Source organism: Haemorhous mexicanus, chromosome 27 (assembly GCF_027477595.1).
Source record: "Haemorhous mexicanus isolate bHaeMex1 chromosome 27, bHaeMex1.pri, whole genome shotgun sequence".
Lineage (NCBI taxonomy): Eukaryota > Metazoa > Chordata > Aves > Passeriformes > Fringillidae > Haemorhous > Haemorhous mexicanus.
Genome location: NC_082367.1, coordinates 6271022 through 6287279, shown reverse-complemented (window position 1 = coordinate 6287279; position 16258 = coordinate 6271022). Strand labels below are relative to the sequence as shown.

Sequence of the window (16258 nt, the reverse complement as noted above, 5' to 3'; positions counted from 1 at the left end):
CAGGAGCGGGGGGCTGGCGGCCGGCGGGCTCACGCCGCTGCTGGCCGTGGCGTTGCTCGGGGCAGCATCCTTCTGGGGAGACACCTCCTCCTTGGCCGTCTCCTCCTTCGCCTGGCAGAGGGACTGGGAAAGAAAACAGCGTCAGACATCCCTGCCAGCAGCAGCGGGGCGGTGAAAGCCCCCAGAGCCCTCCCAGGATGGTCCTGGGGGCAAAAGGAGGGGGGCACGCCAGCGCCCACACTGCCCCAGCCCAGGCAGGACAAACAGCCTCCTGTCTGTCCCCCGGCAGGTCCCCTCCACAGTCCAGCTCTTGGCTTTGGGCTTGGCCCAGGGCAGGGAGGGAAGTGAGCTCTCCCTGGAATCGCTGCCCTGCTGCCAAGCCGGGGCTTTCAGAAATGAGGGGGAAGTGGAGGGTGGGGAGCGGCCTCTGCTCTGTGAGGAAGTGGTGAGAAGGTGTCGGGGCACTGCCCTGCAGAAGGAGAAGAGGTGGGGAGTGGGGAACGCCCGTGCTGGGAGCGAGGGGCAGCGGGAGGAGGGACCCCCGAGCCCGGGGGTGCGAACAGGGGGTGCAGTCGGGGTGGGAAAGCAGCACAGCCGGGGTGGTGAGCTCAGGGCAGCCTCCTTTCCCCCCTAACACTGCCCGGGCTGCTGGAAAGGCAATGCCATTTCCCACTGTCCCACACCCCTCCTCAGGGTCCCTCCGGAGATGGGAAAGGAGCGGGAACAGAGCCCAAAACTCTGCTCTCTTTGCCCCTTTCTTGTTCTCTTTGCAGAGGGGGAATCCCAAGATGTAAATGCAGCCTGTGGAGGCAGCAGCAGGCCCCAGCTGTGGGAACTTCAGGAGTGAAATGGGCACAGACAGATCTGGCCCCATTACCAACACGCTGTAAGGGAAAAAATCATCCCCAAAGCTGCCCCAAAGTGCTCCCCAAAAGTGCTGGTGGGCTCATCCCTAACACCCAGGAGAGCCCCAGTGTCCCTCAGCATGGCTCTCAGCCCACGGAGCCCCCAGCAGGAAGGGAAATCACCCAGAGGGGAGAGGTGAGAGGAAAGCACAGCCCTGTGTCCCCCTCCAGCTCAGCATCCCCGCTGCAGGACGGGCTGGAAGACGGGCTGGAGAGCCCTGCCGGGGTTACAGAGGGTGGAAGATGGGCTGGAGAGCCCTGCCGGGGTTACAGAGCTGATCTGTACCCTCAAGGTGAAGAAAGGCATTAAAAAATCACCACGTGGAAGCGTTTGGACCTTCCAGAGCACAGCACGAAGGTCTCGGTGAGATGGCAGCGCTCAAAGCCAAAGAGAAAAGCCAAACCCGGAGGTTTTCAGCAGAAAGCAGAGATGCCCCCGGGCTGGGCAGAGCCAGCCCCTCCTTACCAGGCACAGGGCGAGCAGGGCGAGCAGGGCGAGCAGGCGGGCGCGCTGCATGGCCGGGGCTCCGCGGGGCTCCGACGCCTCCCGTGGCGCTTCCCCGTCCGCCCCGAGCCTTTAAGGCGGCCGTGGCACCGCGCACCAATCGCCCCTCCCTTGCCCAAAAGGGGAAGGTGGCATGAGCTGCCGGTGCTGGCAGGAGAGAGGTGCCAGACGTGGTGTGGGACCGGCGGGGCTGCTCCTCTGCATCCCCTGCTCCTGGCAGGGCAGCCAGAAGGGGCAGAAGATGGAGATTTTCAGTTATATATTAGATTTATGTTATAGATATATAGATAGTTCCAGTTCTTCTGGAGGCACTGAGTAGAGCTTAAAGGCAAAGTGGCAAAATAAGATAAAAGGATGTAAAGGGGTGAGCACAGGATGCCAAACGTGGCTGGGAGCAGTGGAGCTGCTCCTCTGCATCCCTGGCACGGCAGGGATAAGGGGCAGAATATAGAAATTTTCAGTTAGAGGTAGATATTAGATTTATGTTATAGATATATCAATATACAGATATTTTCAGTTCTCCCGGAGTCACTGCATAGAGCTCAAAGACTAAGTGCCAAATAAGATAAAAGGATGTGAAGGGGTGAGCACGCAGCTGGAAGCAGTGGAGAAACAAATAAAACGAGCTACAGTGGGGTTTTTGTAAGAGTATTTAAAAAGAAGCAACGCTGCGTGCCCAAAGTTCAAGGAAAGGCTGAAACTCCTCAGGCTCCGCTTCTCCCCGGGCCTCTCTGTGCTCACAGCCACCGAGGGGTGACCGGAACCCTCTCTGTGCTCACAGCCACCGAGGGGTGACCGGAACCCTCTCTGTGCTCACAGCCACCGAGGGGTGACCGGAACCCTCTCCGGACCGCAGGGAGGGTTGGCAAACTGCAGCCCAGGTTGGCAGGAGCAAACCTCCTTCCCTGCAGGTGGAGCTGGAGCCAAGGCGTCCCCTGGGATTCCAGTCACAGATCCCAAAGGAAGGAAACGCTTCCTTTAACCCCCGGCTCCGCCTGCTCTCCGCAGATCCCTGAGCTCCCTCACCCTGGAGGGAGCCCAGGAAAAGGGATGGGAGCACAGGAAACAAAAGGGATCTGGTGACTTTGATGGGGTTTGAAGTGAATAAAGTCACTGGGACGTGCTGAGAGCACACACCTGCTGTCTGGGCTCGAGCTGCTGAAGCACATCTTGGTGAGCGCCCCGTCAGCTTCCTCCCAGGGCTGGGGGTTATTCTGCAGAAACGCTTCACCAAATTTAGTTCTGTTTTCCTCTTGGGCCAAGTAGAAATTAAAGTCTTGTGAGCACAGCCAGCATCCCTGGAAGTGTCCCAGGCTGGGTTGGAGGAGCCTGGGATAGTGGAAAGTGTTCCTGCCCATGGAGGGGTGGCATGGGCTGGGCTTTGGGGTCCCTGGAGCCCAAACCCCTCTGTGGTTCTGTGCACGCCCCATCAAAGGAGGTGAAACCGGGGGGAGAATTGGCCTGTCTGGCTCACCTCCAGCAGGTGAGACCGAGCTGCTGGAGAGCAGCACAGGGGCAGCAGTGGGGTGGGGACAGCCAGGGAAGGCTCCAGGGCGGGGACAGCCAGGAGAGGCTCCAGGGTGGGGACAGCCAGGAGAGGCTCCAGGGTGGGGACAGCCAGGGAAGGCTCCAGGGCGGGGACAGGCGCTGGGGGAGCTCAGGGCACCAGCGAGACCCCAGGTGAGAAAACAGAGGCGGAGTAAGCAGGTGAGGGAGGCGAGAGGAGCCTCAGGCCAGGCTGATGGGTGTGTTCCGAGGGAGGGGCTGAGGAGAAAAACGGGACCTGTCCCGGTACGGTCCCGGTATCCCGGCGGAGCGCGCGCGGTGCATGCTGGGAATCGTAGTTCCCTGGCAGACCTTGCCGGCCACGTGACCAGCGCCGGGCCAATCGCAGCGGGCCGCGCGTCGCCGTGGCAACCGGCCGTAAACAAGATGGCGGCGGGGGGTGAGTGTCCGGGCCAGGCCTGGCTGTCTCCCGGGCCAGGGAATCCTTTCCAGGCGCCCTCTGCCCCTGCTCCGGGGGACAGCACTGCGAAAGAACGTGGAGGGCAAAGCCCTGAGGGATCTGGGCGTTCTGGGCCGTCAGTTTTTGGTGACGCCCCAGGCCAGACCCGTTCCTGTGGCTCCCCTCTCGCACACGCAACCAGAAATCAAGGGATTTCTACCCAAAAAGTCCTCTCTGCTGCGGCAGACCAGCAGCCCTGCTCACGGGTGTTTGTGCTTTCAGGTGCAGCTCACGCTGACGTGGAGCTCGTGTCCTCTCTGGCAGAAACAATCTCCCTGTTGGAACAAAAAGTAGAGAAACAGGCACATGAAATCCAGCTGAAGGTAAAAGTCAGCCTCTTGCTGAGCCTGCTGTGTCCCCTGCCACAGGAGTTCCACCTCCCAGAGCTTGTGAGAGCTCAGTTAACCTGTGGCCTGCTGTTAATGACCCAAAGGAGCCCTTTACAAACAAGGGAGCAGTGGGATCAGGCCTTGGGGTGGCAGAGGGGACAGTCCCTGCTGGGACCTCTTGCAGCAGTGACCCTCAGCACCCTGGCACTAACATCAGCAGCTCTTTGGCTTCAGAATTCAGTTTTCCCCTCCTGTGGTGGTGCATCTCCCCTTTTGTTTCCTGAAACAGCAGCTGCTCACACAGCAGAGCCATCCTGGAGCAGCCCTCTCTGCATCACTGACTAGAACAAATACCCTTTAAAATCTTGGAACAAATGCCTTTTTTTGTTTGGTTTGAGGGTTTTTCCAAGAAGTGGCTGCAGAGATGCTGGTTTAGTTCCTAGCTCAGCCCCTCCCCGGTGCAGAGGGAGGGTGGGAGCTGGGTCACCCCCTCCTGGGGCTCTCTCTTTATCCCAGCCCTCATCTGAGCCTCATTAAGGTGTTTGTGAGGCAATTCAGCCCTCCTGCCCCTTTGGCCTGGGCTGTGTGGGGTGAGAGGAGCTGCCCCAGCCCTGGCTGAGTGTGCCAGCTCTGCCAGGAGCTGCTGAGGCCCAGGACTGGCCCAGGACTGGCCCAGGACTGACCCAGGACTGACCCAGGCCATTGTTCTGCCCCTGAAGGACAGGAGGATCGCTGAGCTCGAGGAGAAGATAAAGACTCTTCAGGAGGGAGAAGGTAAAAGTTGTTCTGGCTGTGGGAGAGCTGCAGAGCTCAGGGAGGGCAGCAGAGCAGGCCTGGGCACTGCTGGATCCTGGATCCTGTCCTTGGCTCCAGAAGCCAGCAGCCTCCTTGGAGAGGGCACAGCTGCACAGAGGGGCCATTTCCCAGGGCAGAGCTGCCCTTTGTGGCTGCTGCTCTGCTGCAAAACATCACTTCCTATTTCCTGACCTGTTTCTGGGTGTGAAGCCAGCCACGGGCAGCCCAGGATGGTCAGAATGGCAGCAGAGAGTTCAAACAGCAGGAGAGAAACCAAAATCCCCCTTGGAGCCCCCAGAGGATTCAGGCCCAGCCTGGCTCTAGACTGAGCCCAGCTTCAGTGAGTCTCTGGGCTGTTTTGCCCTGCTCAGTTCCCTGGGTCCAGCAGCCCCAGCTGGAGCCCACACACGTTTCCTGCAGGGCTGAAGGGCCCCTGTGGGCAGGGCTGTGCTGGGTTCTGCATTTCCTGAGCTCTGAAGACAAACGTGGCTGTGAAACCACAGGCGTGAGCTGTGCCACCCTGCCAAGCTCCAGGAGCCAGCTGCAGGGGACACCTGCTCCTCCTGGGCTCCTTGAGCCTCAGTTTCCACTCTGTGGCTGCCCACAGCTCCTCTCACAGCACTTCCCCGGGGTTGTTCACAGTTACCTTTGAGTCTGTCAGCAGCACTGTCACCCCTGCAGGTGCGTTGTCACCTCCAGCGCTGTGTGCCAGGGTGGGAGCTCACTGGGCTCTGCCCTGTGGGACACAGGGGATCACAGCTCTGCCTGGGGATCCTCCCAGGGACAGCAGCTTTTCTCTGGCAGGGGATCCTGACCCTCCCAGCACGGAGGAGCTGGAGACGAGGTGCCTTCAGCTGCAGAGCCAGGTCTGGGAGATGGAGGTGAGGCTGCTCTGCGTGCCCTGAGCCAGCTCTCCTTTGCTCTGGGGTCACTGCACTCCCACTCTGGCCTTTGCCAAGCTGCCCCTTGGTCCTCACAGCCCTCTGGAAAGGAGGAGCAGGCTGGATGTGAGCAGAGGAGGCTTGAACCACACAAACACCTGTGCCTCCTGCGAGCTTCATCCTGACTCCCAGGGCTCTGGGGATGCTCCTGCAGCCTTGGGAGGTTCCTCTGGCACTGCAAATCCTTCCTCCTCCCTTTCCCTGCTGCCGATGGAGCTGCTCCATCTGTCTGCCAGGGCCGGGAGCCCCAGGACAAGGCTGTGGGAGCTCCCTCTCTCCTCTGCCAGCCCCAGCTGCCCCTCTGGGCTGCCTCTCGCAGTCCTGAGGCTCTGGCTCTGCTCCCGCAGCGGTTCCTGAACGACTACGGTCTGATCTGGGTGGGGGAGACACGGCAGCAGCGGGAGGACGCGGGATCGCTGCGGGATGGAGAGGAGCCGCCAGCAGGGAGCCTCTGCAGGCCGGGTAAAGCACAGCACGCCTGGCTGGGGCTGCTAGCCCAGCTCCCAGCAGGGACAGCGGATAAGCACCAAAACCTCAGGGTCTGGGTCTTCAGAATTTGGGATCCTGGGCCAAGATCTTCCCATCAATCCCCCTCGGGGACACCGACACGGGGCAATGGATCAGGAGCTCAGCAGAAGGTTTAATTTTATATTCCTGTGTTTTGTACACCCTGCTGGGGGAAGAGCAGAGAACCTGATGGCTCAGCCCTTCAGGAGGAGGCCTCAGAGCAGCTGTTTCCTGCAGAATTCACAAACCCTGCACATTTGAGGCTCGACTGCTCTCATGACGTTGACACAGAGTGGGTGGAACACAGAATCAGGTGCTTTGTGTACACAGGAGCTGTGGTAACTTACCCACAGAGCCTGGCTCCATCAGGGAGTATTGTTTGCCTTTGCTCCCTGCCACCATGTCAGGCTTTAATGGGGACCTGACTCTGCTCTCTGGGGCCCAGGCAGCTTTGGCAGTGCCTCCGTAGGGAGTGGTAGCAGAGGAAAAAAAAGAAAATTATTTGTGCTGCAGAGCCAGTGCTGCTTCCTTACCACCATGGAAATATTAGACTGGAGCTTCCCTTAGGTGCAGGAGGGGAGAGGCAGAGGGAGATCAGCACAAACAGCTCTGGTTTCAGCTCCCTGACCCTTTTCACATCATCCTTTAGCAACTCATAAAAAAAGCAGAACAACCAAGGACTTCAACTCAGCTTAGACCTTTCCTCTCATTTCCTCTTCTGACTTCTTTTCTGTGCCCCAGCACAACCCTCAAAGCCCCAGACAAACATCCTGGCAGAGTCCCTGCCCTGCTGCCTCTGTTGACACTGGCACCTGCTCAGCCCCTGATCCAGCGATCCCATCTGCTTCATCCAGCTGGGGCAGCTCCCCACCCTGCCCAGGGACAGCCCAGCGCTGCTGGGAGGATCAGGGAGCCCGCCGTGGGCTGCAGGAGCTGCTCTGGAGCTGCAGCCCCAGCTCTGCATCCCTGCCCTGCCCCCGTGGCTCAGCACACACCGCGGGGACCTGTGCCCCAGCAAAAGGCTGCAGCACGTCCTGCAGAGGTGTGGAGGGCAGAGCACAGGCAGCCCAGCAGTGCCAGGGCTCAAACACACCTCAGGCTCTCCCAGATAAATGAACACCCTGCCCCCTGACTGACCCCTCTGCTGCAGGTGAGGCCGTTCTTTGCAAGCAGCAGATCGATTTCGATTTGATCCTGGAGAACATCAAGGATTTGAACTCTCTGGTGGGAGAGGGCAGTTGCCGGGTGGAGCAGACGGCCCGGGGGGCTCGGCTGCGGCGGGCAGAGCCCCTCCCTCTGACCCTGTACCGGGACGGCATCACCGTGGGACACGGAGCCTTCCGGCCCTACCAGCACCCGGCCACGCAGGTATGGCCAGGGCTGAGAGCAAGCAGAGCCATCCTGCAGCCCTCGGTGAGCCCCAGGAGAGGGGACGGGGCTCCTGAGCCCAGCTCGGCCCAGCAGAGCAGCCCAGCTGCATCCCCAGGTGCCTGTAAAGCCTCCGGTGTCCTGGGCAGTCATTTCTGGGGATGGAGATGCTGTGTCTTTGGTGCAGACCTTTCTGCACGGCCACAGCACCACAAAGAGGAGCTGCCCAGCAGAAAGATCAGCTCGGGGCTCAGCAGCAGGGCCGAGTGTGACCAGGAGCTCTCCTGTTGTTTCAGCAATGCCTGCAGGACATCATGGATGGTTATTTCCCCTCCGAGCTGCAGCCACGCTACCCTGAGGGGGTCCCCTTGCAGGCAAGTGCCACTCCCAGCCCCTGGGCACGGGGCTTCTGCCGGGTGGCCCCCACAGGAGGGGAGGCTGAGGTTTGTGGTGCTGTGCAGGTGTGCCTGGGGCCAGGGCAGGCACACAGGGCCCCTGCAGCAGCCGTTACAGGAAGGGGCTGAGAACCAGGGTTCAAGGGCTCCTGTGCCTCAGTGAACCTCCCCTGGAACCAGGCTTCTGACAGCACAGCAGGCTCTGTAAGAGAGGCAGCACATGCAGGAAGTTAAGAGCTGTGTCACAAAAAGGAGGGGGAAAAGTTCTCAAAAGTTCCCCTGGAAAAGCTCATGACATGAGATTGAAGGAGTACCTTTTAAAGAGGATGTCATGAGAGTTTGCTTTGCCACAGTTTAAATGGATTTGGCCACCTGAGGTTCTCTTGGGCCCCAGTTTTTGATTTCTCAGAAATGGCGAAGAGCCAAAGCCACATTTGCAGGCAGAGAGCCCCAGAGGACTCAAATCTGGGTCTTGGAGTGCACCTGCAGTGTCAGCAGGCACAACCAGGGACCCTCCCTGTGCCACCCTGGAGAAACCAGGGCACAACTGCCTGAGCAGGACAAGGTCAGGCCAGCTGGGAGCTCTGGGGGTGAGAGAGTCTCATGGAAGGGGGAAAGTGCAAAGCTCTGGGGCTGGGGTTCCCTGGAACCCGAGCAGCCTTGGTTTGATTTGGGTTTACAGTGCTGCTTGGCATGGCTCTGCTTTGTTGGGCTGGGATGCAGCAAGAGGAGCTCGTGCTGCACTCAGATCTGCTTACAGGTCACTGACAGGAGGGACGTGGTGTTCCAGAAGCCACCAGGGAGCTTTCCTGGCCTTGGCCAGGTGGTGGGTACTGCAGAATCCAGCAGAGTGCAGGAAACCTCCAAGATCCCAGGTAAAATCTTAAACCTGCCTCGAAAATCCTGCTCAGTCTGGAGCAGGAGGATTCTTAAACCTTCCCAGGGCAGTGCAGGTGGTAGGAGGGGAATGTGGGGGTCTCAACCCTTGTGGGTCAGGGGCTGGGAGCCCACAGCACACACAGGATCCTCTCAGCATTAATCCTGCCTGAGAATGAGAGGTGACAAGTAATAAAATAATAGAAATTCAGCAGCTTTCCAAAAAGATGTCTGCCCTGTGCCTTTCTGGAAGGCCAAGCTTCCTTCCAGCTTGACCACATCAAAGGAAGCTGAGGTAACCCTGCAGGCCTGGGGGAGAGCTGCCTGCAAACACCACTCCTTTCAACAAGTCATTCCAAAAATGTAGATATCATCAGGCCAAATTTACTGTAACTGCACCAGGTATGGGACAGTTTCTCTTCAGACTTTCATAGCAGAATATGGGACATCAAAGGCCACAGATTCCTCATTTTGCTTCTTGACACTTGCAGTCTGTGTAAGCAATCTCTGACAGGGCTGGGAAGTCCAACAGCCAGGGACAGAAACCAGTGGGGCTGTGGGTGCCTCACTAAATAACCCAGCACAGGTACCCTCGTGAGAAACAGCTGCCTGCTTCCTTACAGCTGTGCTCAGTCTAGGCTAAAGCTAAATATCCCCTTTATCCAAGCAGCAAAATAAAGAATTGTGCCAGCAGAAAGGAATGGACACCTACAAATTCACCCTCACAAGGTGAAAAATGCCCAAGTCTGTAAAAATGGGGAGAGCCCCAGTTTTCCACAGCAGAGCTACCTGCCTGCTCTGCAGCCCAGCTGTGCACTGCACAGCTCTCACTGTGGATGCTGACAATCAAACATTCCGTGGGGCACAAAGTGGGACAAGTTCAAGGGAGGAACCTGAGAGTGCTCTGGGGTGCTGAGAGCTCTCCCTGTCGGCTGCTGCTCTCTCCTTTCACCAAATCTGCCTCTTCTGGAGCCAAAAGGTTTGTCACAAAGGTCACACACGGACATGTCTCCCCTCTGCTCTCTAGGTCCCAAAGGCTCCTGGGAGCAGGTTCCCAGCGAGCTCTGCCAGCCCCTGGAGCACAGAGGGAGCCTGGGCAGTGCCCCAGGAGCAGCTCCACAGGTACCTGGGGGCTCCCCAGACACCCCAGGAGGAGAGCAGGGGTGATGCTCTGGACTCAGCTCCCTCACCCCTCCCTGGGCCTCTCTGAGCTCCGTGGAACCTCCCAGAGAGGCTGCCCCAGAGCACCCGTGGCACTTGGCCCTTGCCTGGTGGCTGTGCTCACACTGGCTGCTCTCCCTGCAGCCCAGCAGTGCTGACACTCACCTGCTTTGGTTGCAGGGCTCTGATGGGCAGCAGAGCAGCAAGGAAATCCTGGTGGAAACACCTGGGCTGGCTGCCCTGGAGAGGTGCAGGTACAGCCCCCCACGCCCTGCCCTGTCAGGATCTCCTCTTCCTCCTTTTTCATCACTGCAGGGTTAGTTCAGGGAGTTCAGTTGAGGAATGGACTTTCCCCTTTTAAACCTTAGAAATAGTTAGACAAAAGGCTAAGTTTGGTCCTTTGGGGAAGCCACTGGATTTTTCATGGCAAACATGCCATATTTTACATCTCTAACAAAAAGCTTCTGTTGTTTAAAATGTCACTTATTTATGTGAAAGTTTTCCCGACAGCAAGCCAAGGCCTGAGTTTGTAACCATTGAAGGAGTTCTTTGCAGTCATATTAAATGGAGAACCCCTCCAGGAAACTGATGGTGGGAGGTCTCACTAGCAGCACTTTTCCACTCAGTCTTCTGGCAAGGCAAGACCCAAATAACTAATGAAAAAAAACCCCAAGCAGATTATTTTTAATCAAAGAAGTAGGGCAAAGTACTTACCAGACAGCCCTGGTTTAAAATGAAAAAGCTAAAAAAGGCCCATAACCCTCTCCAAGGCACCTTCAGGCTGGGGAAGCTGAGCAGCACTTTGGGCACTGGGCTGGTCTGGGTGCCCGTGGTCAGACGGGGCCACATTCCTCTCAAGGACATCCCAAACCAAACTCCTGTCCCCTGCTCCGGCCAAGGAGGCTGTGCCTGCTGAGTGGAGCTCCCTGCTGGGCTGACAGGGCTCTCTGGCCCCCAGGGTGAAGGCAGCAGAGGAGGCTGGAGCTCCCGAGTTCTGCAGGCTGCGCGTCAGGTCCGAGAGCGGGGAGCAGACGTACGAGCTGAGGATGCTGCTCACAGACACCATCGGGGACCTGCGCCAGCTCCTCGCCCACCTCAGGTAGCCCAGCCCTCCCTCCCCTCCCTGCCTGACCCTGCAGGGCCCCAGGAAAGGCTTCTGGAGGTCCTGGAGCTTCAAACATCGGCCTGAGCTGGGTCACAGCCCTGTGCCTGCCTGGCACTCTCCAGGCAGCAGGTCCTGAGTAGCTCAGAGCATTTCATACCCACCTTTGCCACACAGCAACAGAGAAAAACTTCTTCTGTCCTCCCCAAACTGCCCTCGGATCCAGGCCCAGCGCTGCCTTTGCCTCCTTGCAGCACTCACCCAGCTGGTGCCACCCTTCCCAAGGTGCTGGAGGCTGAGCTGCAGCCTTGGCCTGGCTCAGCCAGCAGTGTCCCAAACATCTAACGCTGCACAAGGGCTCCCTCAGCCTGCTGGGGACAGCTCCAGATGGCTGAGGGCCCCCTCTGCTGTCCCCACTCCTGCTGCCTGGCCTGCTGTGAGCCCAGGCTGAGCTCAGTGCTGGTGGGATGCAGGAGCCTCCTTCCTCCCAGTGCAGCTGTGTGCTGGCCAGGCTGCTCCGTGCCTGGCTGCTGCAGTCTGGGCTGGAAGCCCTTCCTTCCTTCTGCTCTTGCATAACCCCAGCTGGATCAGTCAGACCCTTGGGGATCCCACGAGTAGGAGAAGATTGTGCTGTTCTTTCCTAGGGGTGGAAACTCGGACTATGAGATCGTCAGCACCTTTCCCCGGAGGGTGTACACGGACAGCTCCAGGAGCCTGCAGGAATGTGGGCTGGTCCCCAGGGCCTCCCTGCTGCTCCGCAGGAGAGACCCCTCCCAGCAGCAGGGGAGGGGGCTGCAACCAGCCTAGGAGCTGCTCTGCACTGCGAGGGAGCTGCCTCTCACCTTACCCAACCTGCCCTGGCTGGGAAAAAGGGAGAGGTTTTCTTTCCAGATTCAGTTTCACTCCCTGGGATGGAGAAGAGCAGGGAGCAGCCATTTGGCCGCTCCCTTTGGCAGAGGGGCCAGGCCAGTCCTGCTGCCTCACAGGGGCTGCTGTTCCCCAGGACAGCTGGGTCCCAGCACAGGGACACTTCCACCAGCTCACCTGGCCTCTGGGCCTGGCTCCTCATCTCTGTGCAGGTTACACAGGCTGGCCCCTGCCCAGGGGAGCCTGCCAGCCTCACCCCAGCACTGGGCAGAGCTCAGCTGTGCTCAGGGACTGGAGCAGCAGGATGGACACGCAGCCAGGGGCAGTTTACATTCTGCACACAGCTGCTCCCTGCAGATCTCACCTGCACTGACAGCAGGGGACAAACAGGCTCAGTCCCACGGTCTGTGCTGGAGCTAAACCTGAGGGCCTTGAGCCATTGCCTGGCTGGGGCTGAGCCAGGCTCAGCTCAGCTGGGAGATCCTGCTGCTGGGCTTCCTGTACGTGCACAGCTCCTTCCCTTGGACAGCCCCCAGCTGCAGCGGGGCCCAGGCTCCAGCCTGCCTGGAGGTACCCGCCCTCCTCCTCCCGCCGCCGGTGCTGCAACAGGACACCGTGTCATCGGAGAGCAGCAGAATCCCTCTCTGCCCAGCCCTGAACAAAGCATCTTCCTCCCTGGCCCGTGGGCTGGGGCTGCACTTTTCCCTTTCCCTTTCCCCAGCACATTCTTCCCATTCCAGCTGTGACAAGCTCTCACTTGACTCCCAGCTGACAACACTCCCACTCATGCGAGGCAGGGCCTTCTGGCAGGTTCCCTCTTCACACAGACCCAGCCCTCAGTAAAGGCTCCCAATAAAACCCTTTATTCCAGCTGCAATTTCCACTTCCTTTAGATTTCAAAGGCACGGTTGCTGTGGAAGCTCAGAGCTCTTCCCAGAGCCCTCTGACCAGAGCTGCACGACTCAAACACAGGAAGCAAACCAGCTGCTTCCCCAGCTCCCCGTGAGCACTGACTCAACCCACTCAGCTCTCCCTCAGCTTCCTCCTTCCCCACCTGTAGCAGATTCAGGAGCAGCTGTTTCCCCTGCCCCTCTGTGTCCTGGACGAGGCAATCTTTGTGCCAAAGGTTTGTTTTTCACTGCCACGTCTGGCTGAGGCTGTCCCTGCCCCGGGCTGCCACTGTCACCACGCCGAGGAGAGGAATGCTCTGGTACCTGTCCCTGCTGTGCCGTAGGACATTCACACACGTCCTGTCAGCCTCTGATTAGCAGCAGCAATCTAAGGTGTTAAGATCTTTGTGTCAGGCTGCAGCAGCAGGTACAACCCACTCAGCTGGAAATGACTCATAATCCTTAGGTAGGGTGATGTTTAACCTGTAGCCAAAATAAAACCGAATTTAAAAGAAAGCAAGAGCGGCGCTGGGAAAGGTACAGTAACATTTAATAGCATCTCGGAAGACAACACTGGTTATAAACTTGCTTTTTGGCAGGAAAACAAAATGCACTTGGTCCAGGATTGCAAAAAAGCCAACACAAAGAGGAAAGATGGGACAGCTGGAGCATCAGCTGTTCTGGGGCAGCCCTGAGCCATTAATGCTCACCAGGGAGCCTGCTCAGGGTGGAGGGCAGCCAGAGCAGCACAGATCCCACTGCCAGCCCCACCCATTCCCCAGGCAGCCTTCGGCCCCAGCTCCACCGTGGTGGGCACTCACACCCAAATTCTGTGCAGTATTTTTGCATTAAATTAAGACAAAAAAACCCCAAAAACAAAAAACAAACCCTTACTTAGTTGCCATAATCTCTGCAGTTGAGATGAAGAGGGGGGGAAAAGACAAAAAAAAAAAAAAAAAAAAAGGAAGTGAGGCAGCAGAATTTACAATTTTAACAGCAACTGGGAGAAGTGGGAAGTACCGTGCAGCCCTAAGCCCTTCCCTGTGGAGGCAGAGGAGGGGGCTGAGGGCCAGGATCACCTCACACAGCCCCAGAGGCTTTGCTGTTTACAGAGGCACTGGAAGCTGCCGTGAGCCAGACCCAGCTCTGCTCACAGGCCAAGCAGCGAGCGTCACTTTCTTTGGATCCCTCTGAGATGAGACCGGGGTTAGGCAGGAGGGAGTCGGAGGCAGCTGCAATGAGGAGTTTTGGTCATGGGTTTTTCCCTGGGCTGGGATACAGGTGGCAGTGCCAGGACAGCGCTGGCAGCCTGGAGGTGAGGGTGGTGGGAGATGAGGGCGCTCAGGAATGCAGGTAGAGTCCAGGGTGGGAGGGGAAGCAGGGCTCAGGCCAACTTCAGGAACTCCTGCAGAGTGTTTTGCTCCACAGCTTCCACGAAGAGCTCGTAATCCTGCAGAGAAATGCCAGAGTCACTCCCGAGGCAGAAGGGGCCCTGAGCCCATGGCACAATCTGCTTCACAGCCCTGGCACCAGCTGGTTGTGCCAAGGATGACAGGACAAAGCGGGCACAGCCCCACTGCCACCCAAAGCGCCCCGCCTGAGTCCCCTTTTTCCCAAGGAAAACAGCCGTGAATCCTGGCAGCACCTGGTCCCTGCACCTCACAAGAAATAATTTACAGGGCATCCTGAACGTGTGTAGCAAAGGCAAGGACAGGACAGCACCCAGCACCCACCCCCGGCGTGGAGCCCAGCCTCACCCCGCAGTACTGGTCCCCGTTGACGATCTGGGGTGGGATGGCTTTGGGGTTGCCTGCCTTCGCCCTCATCTCCTCCCGGAGAGCGTTGTCCTGGGAGATATCCACCAGCTCGTACTTGATGTTCTTCCCGTCAAGGATTCGGGTTACCTCGCTCTGTTGGGATTTGATCTGGAAGCCGGGTGGGAAAGGCGGGTTACGGGGAGATGGAGAGGAGCCCGAAGGGTGGGTGGGCACACACCCAGCGTGCCAGCCGGGCTCAGCGCGGTGCCCGTGGGGGGAGCGGAGGCTTTGGGGGCAGAGGGGGACGGCACAGCTCGAGCAGGAGAGAGGGGACACCGAGGATGGGGAGGGGGGGCTTGGCTGCCGCACGGCCGAGAGACGCCCACCTCCGGGCAGAGCGGCCCCGGAGCCGCCGGCCCTGCCCGCCGCAGCCCCGCCCGGTGCTCACCTCCCGGGAGCCGGTCACCGAGGTGCTGTAGACCTTGAGGGTGCTCATGGTGCGATCGCGGCCGCTCCCAGCGCCAGCCCGGCCGGGGGAGCAGGGAGGGAGGGATGGAGGGAGGAGCGGCGGCCCCGCCGCCACCCGGCATGTGACTGCGGGGGCCAATGGGGCCGGCGGCACCGGGCATGCGGGCTCGGCGGGGCCGGCCCGGGACACCGCCCCGACACACGCCGGGGAGCACCGGCACCACTGCCACCGGGCACCGGCACCGCCCCGACACACACCGGGCAGCACCGACACCGGCCCGACACACGCCGGGGAGCACCGGCACCACTGCCACCGGGCAGCACCGGCACCGGCCCGACACACACCGGGGAGCACCGGCACCACTGCCACCGGGCACCGGCACCAGCTCGACACACACCGGAGAGCACCGGCTGCACTGCCACCGGGCAGCACCGGCACCGGCCCGACAGAGACCGGGGAGTGCCGGCACCACTGCCACCGGGCACCGGCACCGGCCCGACACACACCGGGGAGTGCCGGCACCACTGCCACCGGGCAGCACCGACACCGCCCCGACACACGCCGGAGAGCACCGGCACCACTGCCACCGGGCAGCACCGACACCGGCCCGACACACACCGGGCAGCACCAGCACCACTGCCACCGGGCACCGGCACCGCCCCGACACACGCCGGAGAGCACCGGCACCACTGCCACCGGGCAGCACCGACACCGGCCCGACACACACCGGGGAGCACCGGCACCGCCCCGACACACGCCGGGGAGCACCGGCACCGCTCCCAGCGCCCCTGCCGGGAGAGGCACCGGCAGCAGCCCCGGAGCTCCTCCCTCCCGCCCCAGGCAGGACGGCCTCGCACGAGTGGGTCAGAGCAGCTTTATTTGACACTCCAGATACTCGATACAAACAAGCGCCGAGACAGAGGCCGGGACAGAGACACTGAGCCCAACGGGACCGGGCACGACACCGGGGGACACGCGTGACACGAGGAAGGGGGACAGGGAGGGAACACCGTGCTGGGCCCCGGGCCTGGGGTGTTCTGGGGCAAAGGGCCCAAGATTTCCCCTGCACCAGCAGCAGACAGCACAGAGATCACCCTCAGGGCCAGAGAGGCTGAGCTGTGCGGGAGGATGAGGAGAGGAGGTGTCCCCATGGAAGGGACACAGGACTGGGCAGCCCAGCTGCTGGGACAGCACCAGGCAGCAGCTGAGGTGATTCCAGCCACAGTAATCTCATCTCAGAATCACCTCTGCAGGAGCAGAGGGCACACCTGTCCCCTAGCAGCACCTATGAATGAGATCTTGCACCCCCAAAGCAAGGGGAGAAGGAGATGGTGCCCAAACCCCCTGAGAGCCTGCAGGAGCCAGCAGAGCTCCCAGCAATCAGGA

The 16258-nt window shown here is 59.9% G+C and overlaps 3 protein-coding genes across 3 annotated transcripts; 2 read left to right on the top strand and 1 right to left on the bottom strand.

Annotated features, from left to right (window-relative positions):
* Positions 1-1543: 1543 nt before the first annotated feature.
* Positions 1544-13533, top strand: UBXN11 (UBX domain protein 11). Its single transcript, XM_059868405.1, has 13 exons — positions 1544-1554; positions 3373-3458; positions 3638-3738; positions 4464-4518; positions 5344-5420; positions 5828-5942; positions 7138-7355; positions 7652-7729; positions 8511-8625; positions 9654-9748; positions 9968-10041; positions 10746-10886; positions 11534-13533. Exons 1-13 carry the CDS (start codon positions 1544-1546, stop codon positions 11694-11696), a joined length of 1329 nt encoding a protein of 442 aa, XP_059724388.1. The 3' UTR covers positions 11697-13533.
* Positions 13180-14997, bottom strand: SH3BGRL3 (SH3 domain binding glutamate rich protein like 3). The gene is made up of 3 exons (XM_059868595.1): positions 14852-14997; positions 14404-14571; positions 13180-14096 (listed from the first exon to the last, which is right to left on the bottom strand). The coding sequence occupies exons 1-3, from the start codon at positions 14897-14899 to the stop codon at positions 14031-14033; spliced, it is 282 nt and encodes a 93-aa protein (XP_059724578.1). The 5' UTR covers positions 14900-14997; the 3' UTR covers positions 13180-14030.
* Positions 14998-15030: 33 nt separating this feature from the next.
* On the top strand, positions 15031-15813 carry LOC132338665 (basic proline-rich protein-like). Its single transcript, XM_059868404.1, has one exon. The coding sequence runs from the start codon at positions 15031-15033 to the stop codon at positions 15811-15813; it is 783 nt and encodes a 260-aa protein (XP_059724387.1).
* Positions 15814-16258: the final 445 nt, after the last annotated feature.